At 39.4% G+C, this 20,984-nt stretch overlaps 1 protein-coding gene across 1 annotated transcript in view; it reads right to left on the reverse strand.

The window, feature by feature from the left end:
• Agbl1 (AGBL carboxypeptidase 1) overlaps positions 1-20,984 on the reverse strand; it is a 907,135-nt gene that overhangs the window by 747,603 nt on the left and 138,548 nt on the right. Inside the window, exons 12-16 of the mRNA XM_052186269.1 lie at positions 20,335-20,418; positions 20,015-20,101; positions 17,439-17,587; positions 16,316-16,403; positions 8,843-8,987 (exon numbers count right to left, since the gene is read on the reverse strand). Coding sequence (XP_052042229.1) covers positions 8,843-8,987; positions 16,316-16,403; positions 17,439-17,587; positions 20,015-20,101; positions 20,335-20,418 — 553 coding nt within the window. The remainder of the gene's footprint in view (positions 1-8,842; positions 8,988-16,315; positions 16,404-17,438; positions 17,588-20,014; positions 20,102-20,334; positions 20,419-20,984) is intronic.

The following is a 20,984-nucleotide window of genomic DNA, read 5'->3' on the forward strand; positions in this document are numbered from 1 at the left end:
TAAGTATGGTAACCCAATCACAAAAGAACACACATGGAATGCAATCACTGATAAGTGGATATTAACCCAGAAGCTCTGAATACTCAAGACACAGTTATCATATCAAATGATTCCCAAGAAGAAGGAAGGAGAGGGCCATGGTCCTGGAAAGGCTTAATGCAGCAATGTAGGGGATTGCCAGCACAGAGAAGTGGGAGGGGTTGACTGGGGAATGGGTGGAGGGAAGAGGGTTTATGGGACTTATGGGGAGGGGGGAACCGGGAAAGGGGAAATCATTTGGAATGTAAACAAAGAATGTAGAAAAAATATTATATAAAAACTTACAAAAAGAAAAAGGAAAAGAAAATAACTAATAAATAAAAACAAGGAAAAAAGAAAAAAAAGGAAAGGTATAGTTTCTGAGATTATTAGGAGATATTATCTTACAAAAAATTCCTTGACCTCACCCCTCAATGATCTTCAAGCCTTAGGTATGGGAAATGTATTATATATATATCATTTAGGACTTGGTTCCATGACTCTGTGCTTTGGTTGGTTGTGGTTTTCTTTAATGGTCTCTGTCTATGGAAAGAGAATTTTCCTTGATGTGGTGTGAGGATTACAGTTATTGGGCTAGACCTTGGAGATGGGTGGGTGTGCAGGATCTGGCTGGGTACAGAGTTGAATGAGGGGGGGTTTTAATATTATTTAAATTTTTTATATTTTTGCCTACATAGGTAGCAGCACTTTTGTAGAGCATTCGCCTATGATGTGCAATGCCCTGGACAATGCCCCTCGAGCTGAGCATCAAAGATTAGTTACCTAAAATTAAATGAAAAATAAAAACGAGGTCTGGCGAGATGGCTTCATGGTTAAGAGGGTGTGCAGGTCTTTCAGAGAACCCAAGTTCCAGCTTAGCTCCCATGTCAAATGATTCACAGGTCTAACACTCCCCACTCTATGAATAACTTCACTCGTGTGCATCTACACCTATACAGACACACATGCAAATATGCCAGTTTTTATGTGTCATGTAGAAACACTAAATGCTGCCTGTTATTGTTAGTTACGCAATATTAATTTCAACTCTGTTGTATTTAAGAAACAAAAATGAACCACTAGTAGTATGCAAACACTCAGGAGTGGGGAAAACAACTCAACGAAAATATGGTCCCTGTTGCACAGGAAAACAAAGCAATGAGTGGAGTGAAACACAGAAAAGAACATTTACTCAAATGACAGCTATAACCAAATATGTTGTAAGTGTAAACAGGTTAATCAGTCTTATTAAATGACAGAACATTCAGATTTCTGTTTTAAACATTCTAATGCATGTTGTATATAAGAGGTACTTTTGAGAGCAGCCCAGTGAGTCTGAGAAACACTCCTAAATTATCTCTTTATTTTGCTTGCCTGTACGCTAACATTTTAAGGGAGAAATATTGAATCTAAAAGGAAACGTAAACATAAATTAAAGCCGGCAAGGCAACAGTAATATATGGCAAAGTCATATTCCAGATCAAGTGCATTAAATGGGATTTTAAAATCTTATTTTGATAAAGGGCACTATTCGCAACAAACATATAAAACTCATAAATCTTAAGAATCAAATAACATGGCTTTGAAATATATAACAGCAGAAGCAGAAAAACGACACCGGGAGAGGGAAATGGTAAAATGGCAGCACAGACGCGGGTAAACAGGTGTGGCGAGAGCAGCCAAACAGAGCCGCCGCACCTTGTTGCCGTTTACAGAGTTGTCTTAGCATGTCTTAGCATTTAATTATTGTCAAACATCCGTGAGATCAGAATAATAATTAGTCATATATGAGGTTATTAAAATTCAACAAAAAAGAAAATTATATAAACCACATTTTCTGATCATTATTAAAAAAAAATTGGAGGTAAAAAAAAAAAATGATTTTAAAATAGCAAAAACAAAACAATCGTTTTGAAAAAATAGAAAAACCTTTTCCCCAAAGAAGTCATTTATATTCCAAAAGAAAAAAAAATCAATCTTAGGTTACTAGTTCAAGCCCTGTTGTAAGAGTTAGCTGTGGGGGTGCAGATTAATATTTGGGTGTTTGCTTAGCATTTGCAAACTCAAGGAACTTGAGTTCCCTACCCTGCAGCCTTCCCTAAAGTGCCTGCAGTGGGATGTTAACAAATGCTGGATTATCTAAGGAGCTGGAGGAGGTGAGCCATTCTTAGCCAAAACACTGGAAAGTTTTTAACTCTGGTGAATTAAATAATATGAAAGTAACTTCATGACATAGGCTTTCTCAGCTCCTTTACTATGGACACGACACATGCACCATAATTGCTGCGACTGAAGACTGGCATTCCGTGTCTCATGAATCTAAATGGCCAGTAGATTCTCTCTTTTTTGTCCATAAAAGTTACAGGAGGACTTGCAAAATGACTCAGTGGATAAGGATGTTTGCTGCCAAGCCTGAAGACTTGTATTCAATCCCAAAGACCCACCTGATAGTATGGAAAAACCAAGTCTTCCAAACTGTCCTATGATTTCCACATGTGCACAGTGATCCATGGGAGTACATGTATATACACACAGACACAGACATACCACACACACACACATACACACACACAGACACACCACACACACACATATACACACACAGACACAGACACACCACACACACACACACACACACACACACACACACACCACAATAAATAAATAAATAAATAAATAAATAAATAAATAAATAAATAAATTGAAATTTAAAGATTTAGGCAATTAGAGTGTTACAGAATATACTTTGGGAAATGTTATTGTGCCAAATTGTTCTGTGAGTCAGATTCTCTCTTCCATCTGTCTCTCATTTCATTATGGCTACAGGGGTCCTCACTAGGATGGACTGGGATGATTGACAGCCTGTCAAGGAAAAGCTGTGATTATCATTTTGTGTTTAGTCCCTGATACCAAACAACAAAACATAAATGACAGGATAGGATGGCAGTGCAGTTCAGTGGTAGGACACCAACTTGGCAAGTCTGTCTGAGAACCTGACTTTGATATTTGGCACTACCGAGTATCATAATAATAATGAAGACATTAATAATCAAATCTGGGTTTTAGAACTCAGATATGGAAGCAGACTCAGCTTTTCATTTGTCTATGGAGTTGCTTGTGAGAAAGTCAACGCTGACAAAAATGTCACCACGCCAGAGAAATTGTCCTTCACAGTGTGCCTCAACCTGCTTCCAGACAGCAAATGCAGGCACGACGTGCTTGAGTTCTGTCCATTTGTATTACATGTGTAATTATCACTGGCATTACCACTCTTCAATACCTAGTGTGCATAACTTAAGTTCGTTCCCATAAACTGATTGTTTTCCCGTAGCCCCCATTCACCTCTTAAAGAAATACATGTCCCCTTGGAATTATCATCTATTGTGTACCAAATATCTAACACCTCCAACTCCAAGGGGAGTATTTTGGCTCTAGTCACACAGGCAGTGGCTAGCAGTCAACCAATAAAAAGCTTCTGCCAGATTTCCTTTTGCTCAAATGGCTTTGTCTTGATCTCCAGCTGAATGTTCCCACCTCAGGTCCAGAAAGGCTCTCTTAATTGGATATTGTTGGGATCCTTGATGGGAGAAGCAGGGCCTGTGAATATAAGTGCCAAGTGAAGCTAATTACCGCTCTGTGGAAGTCACAGGGGTGGGTTTCTTTGTGAAAGTGGCACTGAGTTCAAAGAGATTGCTGCAACACCCAGAGGGGTTGACTTCTTAAAGAGAAAGCCCTGTCTGCAGGAAGATCAAGCTGATAACCTTAGCCTGGGGCCACATTCAAAGCTTCTTCACAGAGTCTTGGGCTTTCTTAATACTTCCACAAAAGCCATTCCCTGACCTCAGCAGGTTACTCTGCTGATGGCCACTTACAAAGCACCAAGTTTCACAAAATCATCTTTTCTTGTTGTGATTCTCTTAGAACTGCACTTTCTGGTGCCCTAATTTGGGGGGGGGAGCCCACCCCCAAGCACAAGGCCTATTTTATTTTTGCTCTGCTTATTCCCTTGACACTTCCATACACTCAGCAGATAATCAGAGTGTCTTATCACAAGAACAAATAACACCCGTAAGTAAAAACAGAAGCTAGAGAGCACACTGGAAGTTCCAGTCAAGCTTTATCCGAGCGCCCCCTGTCTGATAACACCAACCACCCTAACTTAAAGGAACTTACCTGTGTTCTCTTCCTTTTATGCTCCAAGTGCCTTGTAAACACCTGGGAAACACCCTACCAATGAGAGGTACCCTCACCCTTCCTCCGGGAACTTACTTTAAGAACAAGAGGAATATTTGCCATGTATAAAGAGAAGAACATTTTGATGTCTTTTATCCATTAAAAGGTTAAAAAATAAAAGTAACCACTATGACAAGTCTTGTATTTATTTCCTTGTACTCTTCTCTTTAATCTTTAAATACTTTCCACACTAGTATAGATTGTGGAATGGACAGCTATGACTCTAGCAAAGAAAAGGATTATCCTAGAAACACCACCCATGCTCTAATGGCTACCAACTAGAGTTGATTACTGAGGTAGATACTTTTTTTTAAGATTTATTTATTTAATTTATGCATTTAAGTATGCTGTACCTGTCTTCAGACACACCAGGAGAGGGCATCGGATCCCATTATAGGCAGTTGTGAGCCACTATGTGGTTTCTGGGAATTGAACTCAGCACCTCTGGAAGAGTAGTTAGTATTCCTAATCGCTGAGCCATCTCTCCAGCCCAAGGTAGGCACTTTTAAACTTTCATCTCTTAATTTTTTTATATTTATATCAGCCTATAGAGCAATGACATTTTGCTTCCATTTTACAGGTATAAAAAGTAAGGGGAGAAGTGTAAAGCTTTGCACATAGCTACAAGCTAAGGAAACAAAGGCCTAGACTCATCATTGTTATCTGACTTCCAAAATTTGTTCTTACATTGTGACTCTCATGGTGTGAGCTTTCCTGGGAAGATATCACAAGACACATCTACTCCCCAGAAGAATAGAAGGCACTGACAGAGCAAAGAAGCGATTCTTGCTCAAGGCCAGCTTGGTGAACTAATGAGTTTATTGGGGCTACTAACAGGTATATTGGTGACTCAATGAAGTGATGCCACTGAAGTGTCCCCAGTCTCAGTCAGCCTTCTACTTCTTATACACTAGCACCCCCAAGACCACATGTAGCAAGTGGGTGCTGCAGTGAAGACAAGGCTCAGGAAAGCGCTAAGGTTGTTCTCCCTCTTTCATTAGGTAATTAACAGCCTTCCTACTAGTATACCATAGACCCAATGTCCCCATGGTGTTCTGCATATTTTCTTGCTTTGACTCTTTAGCCAAGGTATTCCACAGTCGCCACAGCAACTATGTTTCATAACCATCTAAATTAATGCCCCACTGGGAGGGCACAGTTCTACCACAACAGCTCCAGACATCTGGAATTTTCCAGCTCGCTTGGCTAAAGCTTGCCCTTCAAACATATCTTGGATCCTTTATGTTTACCTCCTTCATATCAAGACCCTGCATCATCATGGGTATTTTGTTTTGGACCATACAAGGCTGGGTCTCTGTCTATTGATTATGTGACAACACTGATTTATAGCTCACTGGTTGCATCTTTGATCTACCACATGGATGGTAGACATTTCCCTTGTCATGTCTCAGAAACTCTCCACCTATTCTGAACCCTTTGTAAAGTGGAAGACATCATTCATACAGAATTCTTCTCTTTTCTCCCTCCTGTGTTCCTCCACCTCCTTTTCCTTTTCCCACTCTGTTTCTCATCTCTGAAGATGGTAGGAACATTTTCTCCACTAAGTATAAATATCAGAACAAAAATCTCTGCCCCATGGATCTACTACACACAAACTTTATTAAGTTCTCCCAACATAGGAATCCCACTTATGACCTCCTTCCTTATCTCTTGCTGTCTTGTGGAGGTAGAAGTTCTCAGTGAAATTCTAAGCCTTCCATAGCAGCATCTCAGGAATTTATCAGCCAAGCAGTCTTTTCAGTTACTTCTATCTTGATATGGCTGATTGAAACCTAAACCCCTTGGTTTGCTTCAGAATTATGATATTCTATTTCTTTGTCTAAGCTTTATTTTAATGCTGTAATTTGGGTAATTACCCAACAGAATTGCCAGCAATTCTGAACCCTTGGAATTTCTGGAAGATAACAATTTGAAAGGACCAAATACTAATTCTCTTATAAGAAAATAATAATGTTCTTAAATTTTCAAAATTATATTCACAGCAAAGATAGCCAGCATACAATCCTCTGCTATAAAAACATGTTTGAATGGCTTAAACATTTTCTTATTGTAAGAGATTTACAAATTGTGGATCCCATATGAAAATTTATTTTTCACCCCTCAACATAAACCTCAAGTCACATGTAGTTAATTCTACTCTGGGGACATCATTCACATTGGTTTGTCATTGATCAGTTAGAAAAGAACTGTTTTAGGACACTTCTAAAAATAAAAATTACCAGTGTGTGTCCCAGAAGCAACTCCTTCTGTCCAAGTGGGAGGAAGGGTTTAACAAGTGAAGCCAGAGTCAATTACACTCCTAACCCAGAGAGGACAAAGGCCATCAGTCATTGGAAATGTGATGCCTGAAATTGAGAGTATCACTGTCACTTTCCAGATAATAGATTATCTTCTATACACTCATTCTGCTCATTTAAGAGGAAGAAGCCTCACACACCTCTCCTGTGACTTTTCTTATTAATTCTTTTCAAGTGCCTACAGTCAGTAGGAAAACAAGCAAACATCAAACTTGAGTTAGCAATCTTATCTCACCTCGCAAGTCAGCTCTATCTCTTCCCCCTAATAAGGGTCTTCATTGCTGGTGTTTTTGTCACCCTCGAAAATGAAATTCTTTTCCCTAGGTCCCCATCACTCTTCAGGTGTTTGTAACTCATAAGCATTAGATCCTGCACTCTGCTCAGACAAGCCTCTAGGAAGGAGGCAGCCTGGAGCCCCAGAGCAAGATGGAAGCCTGATTCCTGTCTTTGAATCAGCTTGTAGACACCAAGAGTCTATCAAACTCTCCTGAGATCAGAGCTGTACCGTGTTTGATAAAACCTGTTAGTATTCAGCTGAACCACATCCACAGTACTAAGGCCTTCAGATAAAATCCTTGAGTTGGTGATTTAAACTCTGCTATCTATATATCTATCTCCTCACAAACCCAGTGACTACACATACTTATAAAATTTATCAAGCTGAATTTTTAGTACCTACAGCATGTAATAGCAAGCAAGAATACAAAGCTGATCCCAGAGCATAAAATTCCACTGAACACATTCTATACTTCTACAGTAGAATAGAAAGGCCACAGGGATTAACATGAAAGACCAGAGCTCTGTTCCACACTTTGCCACTAGCCAGATATGGGATTTCTGTCTCGGTTCATGCATCTATAAATGTTATAGGTGAATCAGACAAGCTCCTGGACTCCTTTGAATTCCTTATATTCACCTCTACCAAGAATCTCCTCAGGGTCCAAGGTAGTCTAACAAATGTGTATATGTGGGTGTCCTATGTTTCTTTCTCCAATGCAAAAGAGACAACATGTATGCGAAAGTGCACCTCCTTTCCCAATAGACATTCCACACACAGTGCTTCACTGTCAAGGTCATAAGTACAGTGCAAGACATTCATGAATCCTGCCTGTTGTATGTCCCCAACGGCAGCAAGTATGTCTTACAACAGGCATAGCTTGTTTTAGCATATTGTGAGATGTGCATGCCTTAGATTAACTTCATGTGTTCTCTCAGGGTGATACACAAATAATACTAGTTGTGTTTCTTCTGCAATCTGGAAAACAGTAAAAATATCTCTGTAGGCAAGACAACATATGGAAAAAAAGACAGCTGCACTTTCATAAAGGGCTTAGCCAAGTGGTTTAAGTGTGCCTGCTCCAAGAGATTTTTATTTATACCAAAGCATTCCCTTTGAACAGTTGTTATCTTGTCCTATTCTTTATCACAGTCTTAAAATTAAAATGTTCAACCTTCAAGCTAAATGCTATATTGCAAGCATATACATAATATTATGAATATGGCAGTAACATTTTGTATTAACACAGAGGATAAAAACATTTTGTAGAAGATTTTGTAGCTCATTATTCTACAGGATAGTCACAAAATAGAGGAAAGGGATGGTTTGCTAACTTTTGGAAATGATAGGAAACTGTATGGTCTAGGCATAAGTTTCCTCAAAGTTATCCCATCATTAATTATGCAGAGACTTCAAACACAGGAATAACTGTGAATCTTGCTGCTTATGCTGCAAGTTCTACATAAATAACAATGGCCACTGGATTCATTGTTTTCTTCTTCTACTGTTTGATACTATGATCAAACACAGACATGGAATCCACTGGAGAAGCTGACCTGAATGCTCACTCATAGACTTCCTCAGACCCACAGACTCCAAATCTCTCTCCTGCCTTCTACTTCTCTCTTCTACTAAGTAATCCTTTTCTGCATCGCTGCCTACTTTCAGGGGTTGACCCTAATTCATCGCCTATCTAACAACTTCATCGTTTACTTGTGGACTTACTAAAAACAGAGGCCACAAGACATAATTCCAGCTCCCACTCTCAACCAGTAGACAACTTGGGTCTTTAGGACACTTGCCATGACCCATCCATGTGCTCCAATCAGAGAAGGACCTAGAACACCAGCCAAGTCAATAACAACACACCTCACTGTCTTAGGACAGTGCTCTCCCTGCTCCCTGCTCACCCCTTATTCTGGAATCTCTGTAATGTTCCCAGAAAAACCTCTCACCCTTGCTCTCTTGCTAGGATAGCAATGCTGTAGGACATTACCATGAGGGTGGAGTAGGTGTAGGGATAGTGATAGGCCAGATAGCAAGCATCCTCATTGTGTGGGAAGGTAACAGCAAAGGTGAGGGTGTAGTAGCGCTTCCCGGATGCTCCATCCATGGGAGCTGCATTCTGACGGTAGTGATTTCTATAAAGAAAAGAAAAAGACAGGATGAGAATGAATGAAGTTGAGGAAGGGGGAGGCTGCAGTGGAAGTGGGAGGCCCCAGAGTTCTAAAGGTCAGAACCCTCCTGTGCTACATATTGGCAAAAGAACCATAGCTCAGTGATCCAAAACACTTTTGTGGGTAAGACTTAGAAAGTGAAGAAGCACAATTGAATTCATTGCCAGCCACATATAAGCTTGACCCAGGGAGATCCTGTTTGTGGTATACATTTTGTGACTTCCCTTGCTGTAACTGCCACCACAGATGAGCACTCCCTACCATTGCACTGGGAAAGAGGATGATATAAAGCTGATTCTGTTTCATACTGTCCTATTGCAGACATACATCCAAATTGTGTTCCCCTATCCTTATCACTCAGCACAACCATAGAAAGTGCAGCTGATCCCTTCCATTTTGTTGTATTTTGATATGTTAATTCCAGAAACTGTATTTTTGCTGCACATCACCCATGCTTTACCTCTGATGTTCTTCCTGACCCCTCTTCTCTGTTGTTTCCTATGTTTTGGAGGTGGTGATATTAATAGCTCATTCAGAACCGAACACACCACAATTTAGTCTTGGCACTTTGATTACTTATGAGTCTCTGTATTAACTGCCTCCTGCTATAAGAAGATTCACTGATGAAGGTATAATACAGCACTAATCTATGGATATCAGCATGCAGCTCACACCCTTCGCTTCCGACAAATGGATTTATTTGCTATCGCTTCTAAGCACTGAGTTCCATCTCAAGATTCACATATGTCCTCTTTTGTCACTGCTGTAATAACTCATCCTGTGAATGAAAAAAAACATGGAAGCTTATAAGGAATAGTTACCATAAAGCAAGGAAATGCTGGATACAGGATTTGAACCTAGATTTCTCTAGCTGAAATGACTGTTCTTTCACTGAGCAATAACTTCTTTCCAAAGGAATGACTTTGTCATCCCAGAGGTGACTTTGCTTGCTAAAGCTTGAGAGTACACATTTTCCTTTGTCAAAGATGAAGAACCAATTCTGATACTTCAGAAAATGGTATCAAAGTAGATTGTACCCAGAAGTACATTCCATGCAATGTTTTCCATATACACTGCCAGTTACACTCTCATTTTGCCTGTTGATGTTGAAACAGCTGTACAGGCTTTCCTGAGAAATGTTATCATCCAGTCTGCATGATAATGTAAAATGCACATAACACCAGAGGTAATTCTACCTTTGGCATGACATTAGCTTGCTGGCTCATTGTGAGGTTTGGAGATTTGGGTAAGGGAGAAGGAAAAGAGAAAGAAGAAATAGATTATTATTTAAATATTCTTGTAAAACATAAAAATAGATATTCTTTTCTTATGTTAGCTTCCTTCTTGCTCCCCTTACCACCACTAACCAAAAAAGGCAGTTGTGTGAGAAAGGAACTAATAGCATGGCATCATAATTCCCTTGCTTCTTGTAATGTTTCAATGTTTATAAAACTAGGGGTAGGTGTATGAGAGGTTGTCAGTAATTCCAACTACTACCACCCAATTCACTTTGCTTGCTTCAGCTTCTGTTCACATAGCAACCTGGACCCATTCACTTTTTTTTTTTGGGGGGGGGGGAGAGACCAACCCCATAGCAGCCCTGGGCCAAAGCAACTGTCCCACACAACTTTTGAATCATACTAATAGAATCTATTTCCCATGTGCTTATAGAAATAGCTTCAAAAGAATATCTTCTCCCATGCTGTTATTTGCATCTTCATATCTAGCTGTATCTATTTTTTTAAGATTTCCCCAAAGTTTTAAAGAATCTCCGAAAGCTAAGACTCTTGTTATTAGAAAGTATGCTAAGAGCAGATGGCCACACAGAAGGCATGGGAGGCACATGTGTTCTGTCTTTATTTGCTTTCTGATTGCACTTGAAAAGGTTCCAATGAAAGTGTGCATTTTCTTTTTACCTTGCTGAATAGCAAATAAGTACTGGTCAGTTATAGCTCCTAACCAAGGGAAATGAGCCAGGGACACTGTATTATAGTATGAAAGAGTGTGCAATCTATTATCAACACACATGTAAATACACACATGCACACACATTCATGAATATGAAGACAAGTAGAAACATCATCAAATGTGTGCTGCCACCAGATCCTATGAACAGTGGAGACAGAGTCAGCATCTTGACTTGAAATAAGAGCCAGTTGTAGTGGTCTTATTTGGTAATGGCCTTGCTTTTTATAGGTCTTCCCATGAATCCTGGAGAGTAATAGTTGCATGTATCATTAAATATTGGTACTCTTTAGGTTTCCCACTGTAAACTGAAGTCCTATAACAAGGGTGCTTACCCATCACAAACTCGGCCTTGCTCTACTCTGCTACAGAAAGCTAGAAAGAGGGGGGTAATGACATCTATTCTTATGTTCTTCCCCACTTAAACCACCCTGGGCTCCAAGAAAAGACCAGTTCTAGGGAAATGGTAAGAGAAATAGCATGGACCCATAATTTTAAGATTCCATGGTCCCTGTGATAGAGGAGAATGTATCCAAATAGTAGTTTTGATTATGCATGAAATTTTCTCACACATGTATGTATGTAAACACACACACACACACACAAAAAAAAAAAATACACATCTCTCATAATATACCTCATAGCCTGAAGGTGTCAGATCCCTCCCTGCAAGCTGGCCTTTCCCAAGATGGTTGTGTCCTACTAGGAGTTAAGAACATTGGAAACTAAACATTAGCTTGTAGAGTGAAATTCAGCTGGAGAAAGTTGTGTTGCAACCTCTAGTGATGGGTATAAATTTCTAGAGGACTCTAAAATAAATGTCAGACTTCATCACTGGATATTTTTCTGGTAAATACACTAATATAGTATAATATATATATACTAATATAAATAGAGGAGGTGGCAATGCCCACAGACAATGATTTACAGAGGCCTTTGACAAATTTCTAGTAAGTCTCTAAATTGAAATATGGATTTCTGATTTGATTTGTTCAAGGCAGAATACAATCATTTAATTAGTTGTGTTTGTTTTCTCAGTTGCACTGTGAACATGCTGAAGGACATCTTTAGGGCAGTAACACTCATTCCTCCTACATTAGATGCTTCCTTCCTGTTACAGGGACATAGAAAATCTTTGTCATCATCTTCAGTTACCTGGTTCTCTTCTCTCAGCTTAAATGTTTGCCCTTCCAAGACATGTTGGACAATATCACACACAGCTCTTTGACACTTGTGTCTTCCTCACTGCTAATACCTATCAAAAGGAGCAAGTATGCTCCTTTGTGTGTCTCTGTGCTTGGCATTTGTGTGCCTGGATGCTGGCAACTGTTCAGTTGGAGTTTACAGAATAAATGGAGCTAAGATTCCCTGAGCAGTAATGAAGATGCTTCACCTATTTTGTGACAATCTTAATATTACCTTTCCAGGGAGAATATCTTGTATACACTCTATAGGTGGAAACATTGGGGCTCACTATTGTGAAGTGTCTTGAACCATTCCACACAAGCAGTACTCAATGTGGATTTAGCTCTGAAACTAAGATTGTTAACATTGTATCACTTCCCTCTTAGAAATGTACATAGTGACAAGAGAAATTTTGTTCAGTTCACCAAGTAAGAATCCAAGTATACACCAGGACTGCTACAAACTTAGAGTCTAAAACAAAGAAGGAATATCAAACAGTCCAGATGAGAACTACTAGAAAAGGTGAGCTATATACTATGACCACTACCAATACTGCTTATTTAGCATGGTTCTAGTAATTATTACTAAAAAGCACTAACATGAATTGAATACCTACAGCATTCGAAGTCTGTCTTACTGCGTGCTTTATCGCACGTCCTTTAATCTTCAGAGCTGCTCTGTGGGGATAGATGCCACTTTTATTCTTATTTTAGAGACAAAGAAACACGGATTGAGAAAAGTTGGAGTAATTTGTCAGATGTCTTGGTGGTGCAGAGACAGTGGAAATTTACTCACAAGAACAATTTTCTCTTTGAAACATCTCTTCTGGGTGGAAAAAGAAGAAGCCTGGCCAACAAATGTGATCTTAGATCAGCTGGAAATCCTAGACGGGTCATCTTGGGACAAAGATGACCTGAGCTACACAGACCCAGCTGTTCTAGAGTTAAAAGCTTACCCTTCCTGGACCATTCATCTTCAGAGGGATTCAGGCTTTTGTAACCATAAAGCCTTCATTGAAGCAGGAAGCCAAGTACACAAGGCAGTTACAAATTACATCCATCTCTACTTGTGCTCAGAAATAGTCCAGGAAGTTGCGTGTCATTACTGCTGTTCTCTGTGTGTATGACATTAGCCAACACTAAAGCCACGTGTGTATTAGGTAATCTCACACTGACGATGGCTCTTTAACAAGGATACATCATTTTACTTAATGGAATCTAATAAGGCCCAGCAGCCGACCTGCCGGGCTTCCCCGTGCCTGCAGCATCCCTAATATTCTATAGAGCACCAAATCTCTCCCCTGAGATTCCTTGGAAGGATGGATGATGGCAGCGCTCTTGTAGGGCATTCATCTTCATGACTGAGCTGTTCCATCTCCTCTCATGAGCGGAGATAAATGTCAGAAGAGAGCAGCTGCAGTGTATTACATGGCCACTCAGCACCTGCAGCTTCCCTCCCGCTGCCCTTCAACACAGAGATTGCTTTAGACCAGAGCTGGGAGAGCACTGGGAAAGGTGTGAAGAGGCAAAGGAGAGGCGGGAGGCCACAGGAAAGTAAGTGAAACGAGCCAATGTGTCCTTGCTTACTTTATGATGGGCACACAAAAATGAGTTCACCCGTTTTGTTCTTCAGTCTCCAGAATAGAAAGAATAGTATATAAGCGGGGGAAAGGACAGGATTGTGCACACAGAGACAGTATTAAAGACTTCTTCGTGAACATATTATTTATCTAGGTAATGAAGATATTAAAATACCTAACGTTTAAGGTGGGGATTGACCGACTGGTTTCTGCAGTATATGTCAACCGTATATCATGAATAACAATCATGCAAAACAAGCATGATTTGAGGTCAGGGAAATCAAACCCTCTTCTCTCTTTTATTCCAGGGAGAGATTATAAAAATCACACTGTACTCTATATCAGCTGTTTCCTAACATGGAGCTCACCATCAGAACTTCAGCAAGGGTTTACAGGGGTCTGGGGGCAGGAATGACTTGCTCCTCCCTCTGTTTTTTCTATCAACTTCTGGCAAAGTATTTAAGGACCCAGAAGTATATGAGGCCCCATTCCTTCCAGGAGTTCTTTTCTTTCACGTTTGTATTAACTACCCAGATACCACATTCTTATTTCTCCTTACATTGAGTATCCTGACAATACCACAAGGATAACAGAACATCTGAGTTTATACTAGCATAGAGAAGAGTAGGAAACAAGGAGGTGAGGCTCCCCCTGACTACCACTCCAAAGAGAATAGTGGAACATTATTGGAGAATAATGGAGAGAGATGGAATGAAGAAATCCTCTATATCAGAGGATCTATATCAATATTCACAGATTGTGATGGGAAACGGGGTAAAAGATATGGTACAGTAAAGTATTCCATAATAGAAAGAGGTCTTGTAATCTGTGGGTGAAGAGAGATTACACATATCTGCCCTGTTGTTACATTATATTATTGGTAATGTGTTAACACAATGTGAATAATTGTAAAACAAACTGCATCACAATGTAGCAGCCTTATCCATTCATCTCTGTTATATTCACGGCTGGAATATGAAAATGAATTACATTATACATGCATGGTTTGAGTGTTACCCCTCTGTTACTCATTAATTCACATAACAATTGTCGTATTAATGAATCTAAAAGCTATTAATAGTGGCTTTCCTCAGGCCAGGGCAGTGAGTTTGGATGTGTGTCTTCATCTTTCTCCTCTGAGGAGATACCTACACCCCCTTGAACTTCACTCTTACTCCCCAGTTCCAAAAAAGAACAGCCCACTGGTGATCTCAACTTCACTGATTTGATAACACAAGACCTTATGTTTGTGCAAACCTCATGTCCCAGACCCAAGCAAGCTTTCCATTAAGTCTTGTACATCTATTGACCCTGTTTTCAAAGGAAATTAAAAGGTATTCCTGGTACAATAAAAATTAGATTTAGTATTTGTCTCCTGCAATTGTGAACTCTACAACCCTGAGGTGATGTTTAGCCTACATCTTGATGTACCAGAAAGAGAGTCCCAGGAGTCCTAAGGTAAGTGGGCCAGGAAGTAATTGCCACTTAGATGAATGGAAATCCAACAATGCTGTAAGGTTTTGTTATTCTTCTAAAGAATATATGAAAATGCTACTTGGATTTAATCTTGATGCATCAAGGACTGAAGCTGCCGCCTGCCTTACTGCACAGTGTTAATCAGCTCCCCTCTGTGCTTTCTGAGCTGCTCTTACTCTATGGTGATTTCTGCTTTTATCCAAACAGGGCCCCTGACCAACCTGTCAATACCATCCCCAGAGCCTCAAGGCAGAAAGACATTAGTGTATACCTTCCTTCTCTGAGTCTGTGATAATCATCCCAAATTCTAGATTATCTGCTAGTAGTATGTTAGAGACATGTTATAATCTTAGAAAGGTGAGTCTTTAGCAAAGAAAAAAAGTAGGAGCCTGTTGATTTTTTTAAGATCTAGCAGTGAATGAGCAAGGTATCATGCAAAATCTGCCCGTCCTACCATGCCTTAGCACTCGTTTATGTATTTGAATTTTATTTTCCATATAAGATAGATATGGATGTGTGTGTAAATAAGCCCATTTATTTCATTAAAAATATAGGAATTTTAAGTTTTTCAGTGTAAATTAATAAAACTGTCTATTGAGGAATAAATATGAATAATTCAATCCTTCCCTCTGTTTTGTATACAAAACTATCTTGCTATGAAAGAAGGTTTCCATAGTACATTTGTCACACAGTCATGCCTCTGAGCCTTTGAAAAGGGAAGCCTGTATGCACAGGGGCAGGACACAGAACCTTAGACTTCCTGTTCACTGGGTCCAGATGAAAAATTAAGATTTGAAGAACTAACAACAACTTCAGCCTCTACAACTTTTAAAACCTGGCAAAAAAAAAATGTTCCCCAGTTTTCACAGTAGTGTGTTAAGAGAAACCAATCATATTTCAATACTTCCAATAATATTCAGAGGACTAATGAGAATTCCATTTAACCTAAACTGTCTCAAGACAAGCATTGACAGCAAGGGTAGCAGACAAACAGGTTGTGCATATTTATAAGAATAACAGCAGAAAATTTAAAATTAAGGATAAATTTCCACACAAATCAAACAAAGCCAAGTGCAATATGACATACTTGTAGTAACAAATTTCAGAACCTGTCCGTATCCAGGCAGGTCGGCCGAGAAGAGCCTCTTTCACAGAGTACAGGGTTGGCTGCATCCCTGTGAAATGAAAGTGACGCTTAATCCACAAGAAATTAAAACAGAGCCAAGTGAAGAATACAGAGGTAGGCTGGATGGTGACCCCTAAAGATACCCAATTCTTGATCCCTCAAGGCTATGCTGAGAATCTTCACTAAAAAACTTTGAGAGACTTTGCAAATGTAATTAAACTTAGATATCAAGCCAGGGTGATTATCCACCTGTGGGTCTTGAATGCAACCATCGATGTCCTTATGACGAGGAGGCAAAAGGAGGTTTGACTAAAGAGAAGCACTGAAGACATTAAAGGTATGCTGATTTTACAAAGGAAGATGCTAGGTCAAGTAACACAAGGAAAATGGCTCTTGAATTAGGAGAACAACATCCATTCTCCCACAAAATCTCCACAGAGAACACAGCATGCACTTGAACCCTCATTTTTGTAAAAGGAATTAAAAGATTTGTAAAAGAATTAAGGCTCACATTTTGTCTCTCTATGGGAACGAGTGTCTGTTCTAGGCAGTATGGAATAGAGGCAAGGCCGGAAGTAGTTTGAAATAAAAGTAGCGCCCATAGTCATTCTTCATTCACAACCACCAAATACATTAGCACATGAGCTATCCCAACTAGATTGTGGTGATTTAAGCGTTTTCCAGAGTTTTCTGAGTACACAAAGGAGTGCTCAGGTAGATTTTGCAGCTCTCCTGTCTTATGGCAAACAGGCCACTATCTTTGTTTACTCTTGTAATATTCAGAAGGTGGAAAGCAGAAACAGTCACCTTCCAGACTCCAAAGTTCAATGTGTCTTATACCTCAGAATGTACCACAATATTGTGTGCGTACTTCACATTCTGTGACAGAGTAAGAATCCCTCACCACCCTTCCATATTTGCACTATGCCTTCAATTGGCCATTGTCTTGCCAGACTGGCAAACCAAGCACATTAGGCCATTCTCAACCTTCTGGGACTTCAAGGAGACTTATGATAATAATACAACCAGGAAGTGACCCATTCATGATACAGACAGAAATCCCCTGATCCCAAAGAGCTCATACCATAGTTGAACTGGCTGTTGGGTTTCTCACAATTGATGAGGTTGAACCGATAAGGGACAGCGGCCCTCATGCCGCTCACCTTGAAGTAGAACCACTGCTGGTGCTGGGAGCTATTCACATCAGCATTGACCAACAAGTCATACTCAAACCTGCAGAGTCAGAAATGAGATAATGGGTGGAGTCCCTCTTCCAAAGTGATATTTTTGTCACTTCATGTACACACTCCAATTCCTGACCCAGATAAAAGACATGTCTTACTTCAGATTTCTATTGTGTGGTGAAACACCATGACCAATACAAGTTCAGGAAGAAAGGGCTTTTTGTCTTACATTTTTACATTGTAGTCCATCATTAAAGGAAGTCAGGACCAGAACTCAACAATGTAAAATATGGAGGCAGAAGCTGATGTAGGGGGCATGGAGGGGTGCTGCTTACTGAATTGTTTATCCTAACTTTCTCAGCATGGCTTTTTATAGAACCCAGGACTGCCTGCCCAGGGATGGCACCACCAACAGTGGCTGTACCCTCCCTTGCCAATCACTAATTAAGAAAATGTCCTACAGCCAGAATTTATGGAGGAATTCTCTCAACTGAGATTTCTGCCTTTCAGATAACTCCAGATTGTATCAAGTTGGCAAAAAACCAAGCCAGCACAACATTGCTTAGGGATAATTATGAAAGGATAGAACTTGATTCAAGATTTAAGAATAGGGCAGAGCTAACTGACAGAATCTTGCCTCTCACCCTGTTGCTGGCAAGAATATGCTAATGAGCTTACCATGCAATGAAGCACACTCCACTGGGTGGGCAAATCAGGCCTATAAGCAATTCTATGGTCTATATCGTCCACCGTGCCCACAGTACTTGCTCAAAAATGTGGTCATTAAAAGTCTTATTAGGATGTTTATTTTCTTCCTATTTATTCTGCTCTGACTACAGCTGATTCATTTATGATTCTGGTCTTTGATCAAAGGTAAAGCTATAGATAAAGAAACTTAGGCATGGCAGTAACCTAGACAGATTCTGGACTAAAAACACCTAGTAAAGTCTTCAGGAATTCTTATTTCCTAGATCCTTTGAATTTGACTTTAGAAATAAGAAATTATGTAAACAGTGTGTGATTCCCTTTGGTTAGAACCCTAATTTCTCATTTGGGTTCTCTCTATAGATATAGATAGTTAGATAGATAGATAGATAGATAGATAGATAGATAGATAGATAGATAGATAGATAGATAGATAGATACATACATACATATATACATACATACATAGACAGACATAGATGTATTCTCACATATTTAAATCTACATGATTTTTTCTAACAATCTTCATTGTTGCTATGAGAAAAGAAAGAAAAAACAAACAGAAGCCATAGGTCAAAGCAGAAGTTGAGCTGATAGTGGAGAAGTAGACTGGAAAGAACTGTGACATGTCCTTTCTTTCTTTAGTCCATGTAGCTCAACTTTTCTCTGTATTATGTGTCAGGCTTTGTTGAAGTAGTTCATGTACAAAAAAATAAAACCAAAATAAAAAGATCATATATAACCCTTCCCTCAAAAAAATTATCTTCAAAAATAGCATTGTCAATCAGAGCTACACTAAGTTCTAAGCTTGTCATGGTAAGCATGTGTCCCTAGATAAAATCGTGGCCACTAGTGTTTACCATGTGCTGGGCACTACTCAAAGAGTTTTATGAATATGAATGAAGTCTGACAAAGTAGGTGTTACTGCTATCTTCATTTTGCAGGTGAAACAAGAAATGCATGAAGCAAGGTAGGCCACGCCTAGGCCACCTAGAAGGAGGTGGAGGTAGCCCTGGTTGTTTCATTCCAACATGTGTGGCTACTATACCATTAACGGTTACTGACCCCATGATTTGTCAGAAGCCGGTTGTAGAAGAATTATGTAACTAGTAAGTCTAATCCTCTCCTCTGTGGTAAAATTGTGTTACATCGAGAGACTATGAAATATTATTCTGTTGCTGCAACTGGAAAGGGATCATCTCTTTCATTTTGGTTTTATGCATCCCTAGTCTGTCCTTGCCGGTGAAATCATTTTCTAGTAATGAAAGCTCATTGGTAGCTTTTGCCAGGGATACATAGATGGTCCCTGGAATGAAAGATGGAGATGCAAAATTGTTGCCTCCTAAAATACAGTCCTGTGGCAAAAATAGTTATAGGGAGGAGAAGAAATAGGAAATGTCATGTACTCTTCTATGTCCACAGGTCTAGCCTTGGAATAATAGAAGCATACATATGCACTAAGAGAAGTCTCTTAACTGAACTATGGAAGTAAGGAAAATAGAAATAATGTATATTTATGGATGTAGTGAACAGTTCACCTTACTAGGGCATCAACCAACAGGTTCCCTCATTGTCTTTTGACAAATGACTCAGAGAGGGAAACTTATTGGTAGGTATTTTTTGCCAATTTTCTTGGTAAAGATACTCTTTAAATGACTGGTTTTGGTTGTGAGCTACCAATATGAGGTCAGTGAACAGGCAATGGCAAGAAATGGCTAGCACCTGCTCTTCTATACTGCCAGGAGCCACATTCGTAGCTGTTCTTACTTACTCACGCACTTGGATGGCTTTACGAAGATTTCCTGATTCAAACTCGGAGTAGAACCTTAAGCAATTGGAAATGCTATCCTGCAAAAGTCTATAAGAAAAGAGGGAATGTATGAACATTTCATATTTCTGTACTTGGACACAGATTTACATTCCTTAAGGGTGAGATATCTCTTATAGTATTTGAAACAGAATAGTCATCGTGCTGGTTTTAGAAGCAGAAGTAGATTCCTAATAGGGAACACTCATCATCAACAGGGAACATCAACATAACTAACAAAATCATCCTTACTTCCCATTCCATGGATGTTCAAGGCCACCTACCCAGGCTCGTCTAAACTGAAGACAACTTTGTTTATAACATCACTTGGCTGGAGGAGCCTCCGGACATCCTCAAGTATCTTGATCCTTGTAAAGAAAATTGGAAACAATATAAGTTTTGGTGTCTTCACTTTACCTAAGCTCAGAAATTATTAGCGAAACACAGAAGATAGGCACTTAACAGTGCCTACATCTTAGATTCAAAGGGTACAAGCAGTACTGCCCTTCTTCTTTCTCCTCTTTATTAAAGCATAAAAAAAAAAAACATGAGCATAAAACAGAAGGGGAAGTGATAGGTTTTCTTTAAAGTAGTCATATCAAAGACAGTTATCAAAATATCTTGAGCTAGGGTACTATGGCTTTTCTGTCTGTATAAATAAAATAAATTTCTTATGCACCGAGAGAGCTTTGGGGTAGAAATTACCACTATTGACTATTTGCAGCTTTGTAGCTTGGATGTCTCCAGAAAGGCTTTCTACTATGTATTTATTCTGTGTATTTGTATTCCTTGGATTCTGCCTGATGTCGAAAGCTGAGGTCAGTCTTCTGTCTAAGTGAGGAGAAAAGTGTCTGTGAGATTTAAATAAGAGACAGGAAGAAAACATGCGAGGGATTTATCATCTCTGCATTTCCAATGAATTTTGTTGACATCA

This window comes from Apodemus sylvaticus, chromosome 1, assembly GCF_947179515.1.
Source record: "Apodemus sylvaticus chromosome 1, mApoSyl1.1, whole genome shotgun sequence".
Lineage (NCBI taxonomy): Eukaryota > Metazoa > Chordata > Mammalia > Rodentia > Muridae > Apodemus > Apodemus sylvaticus.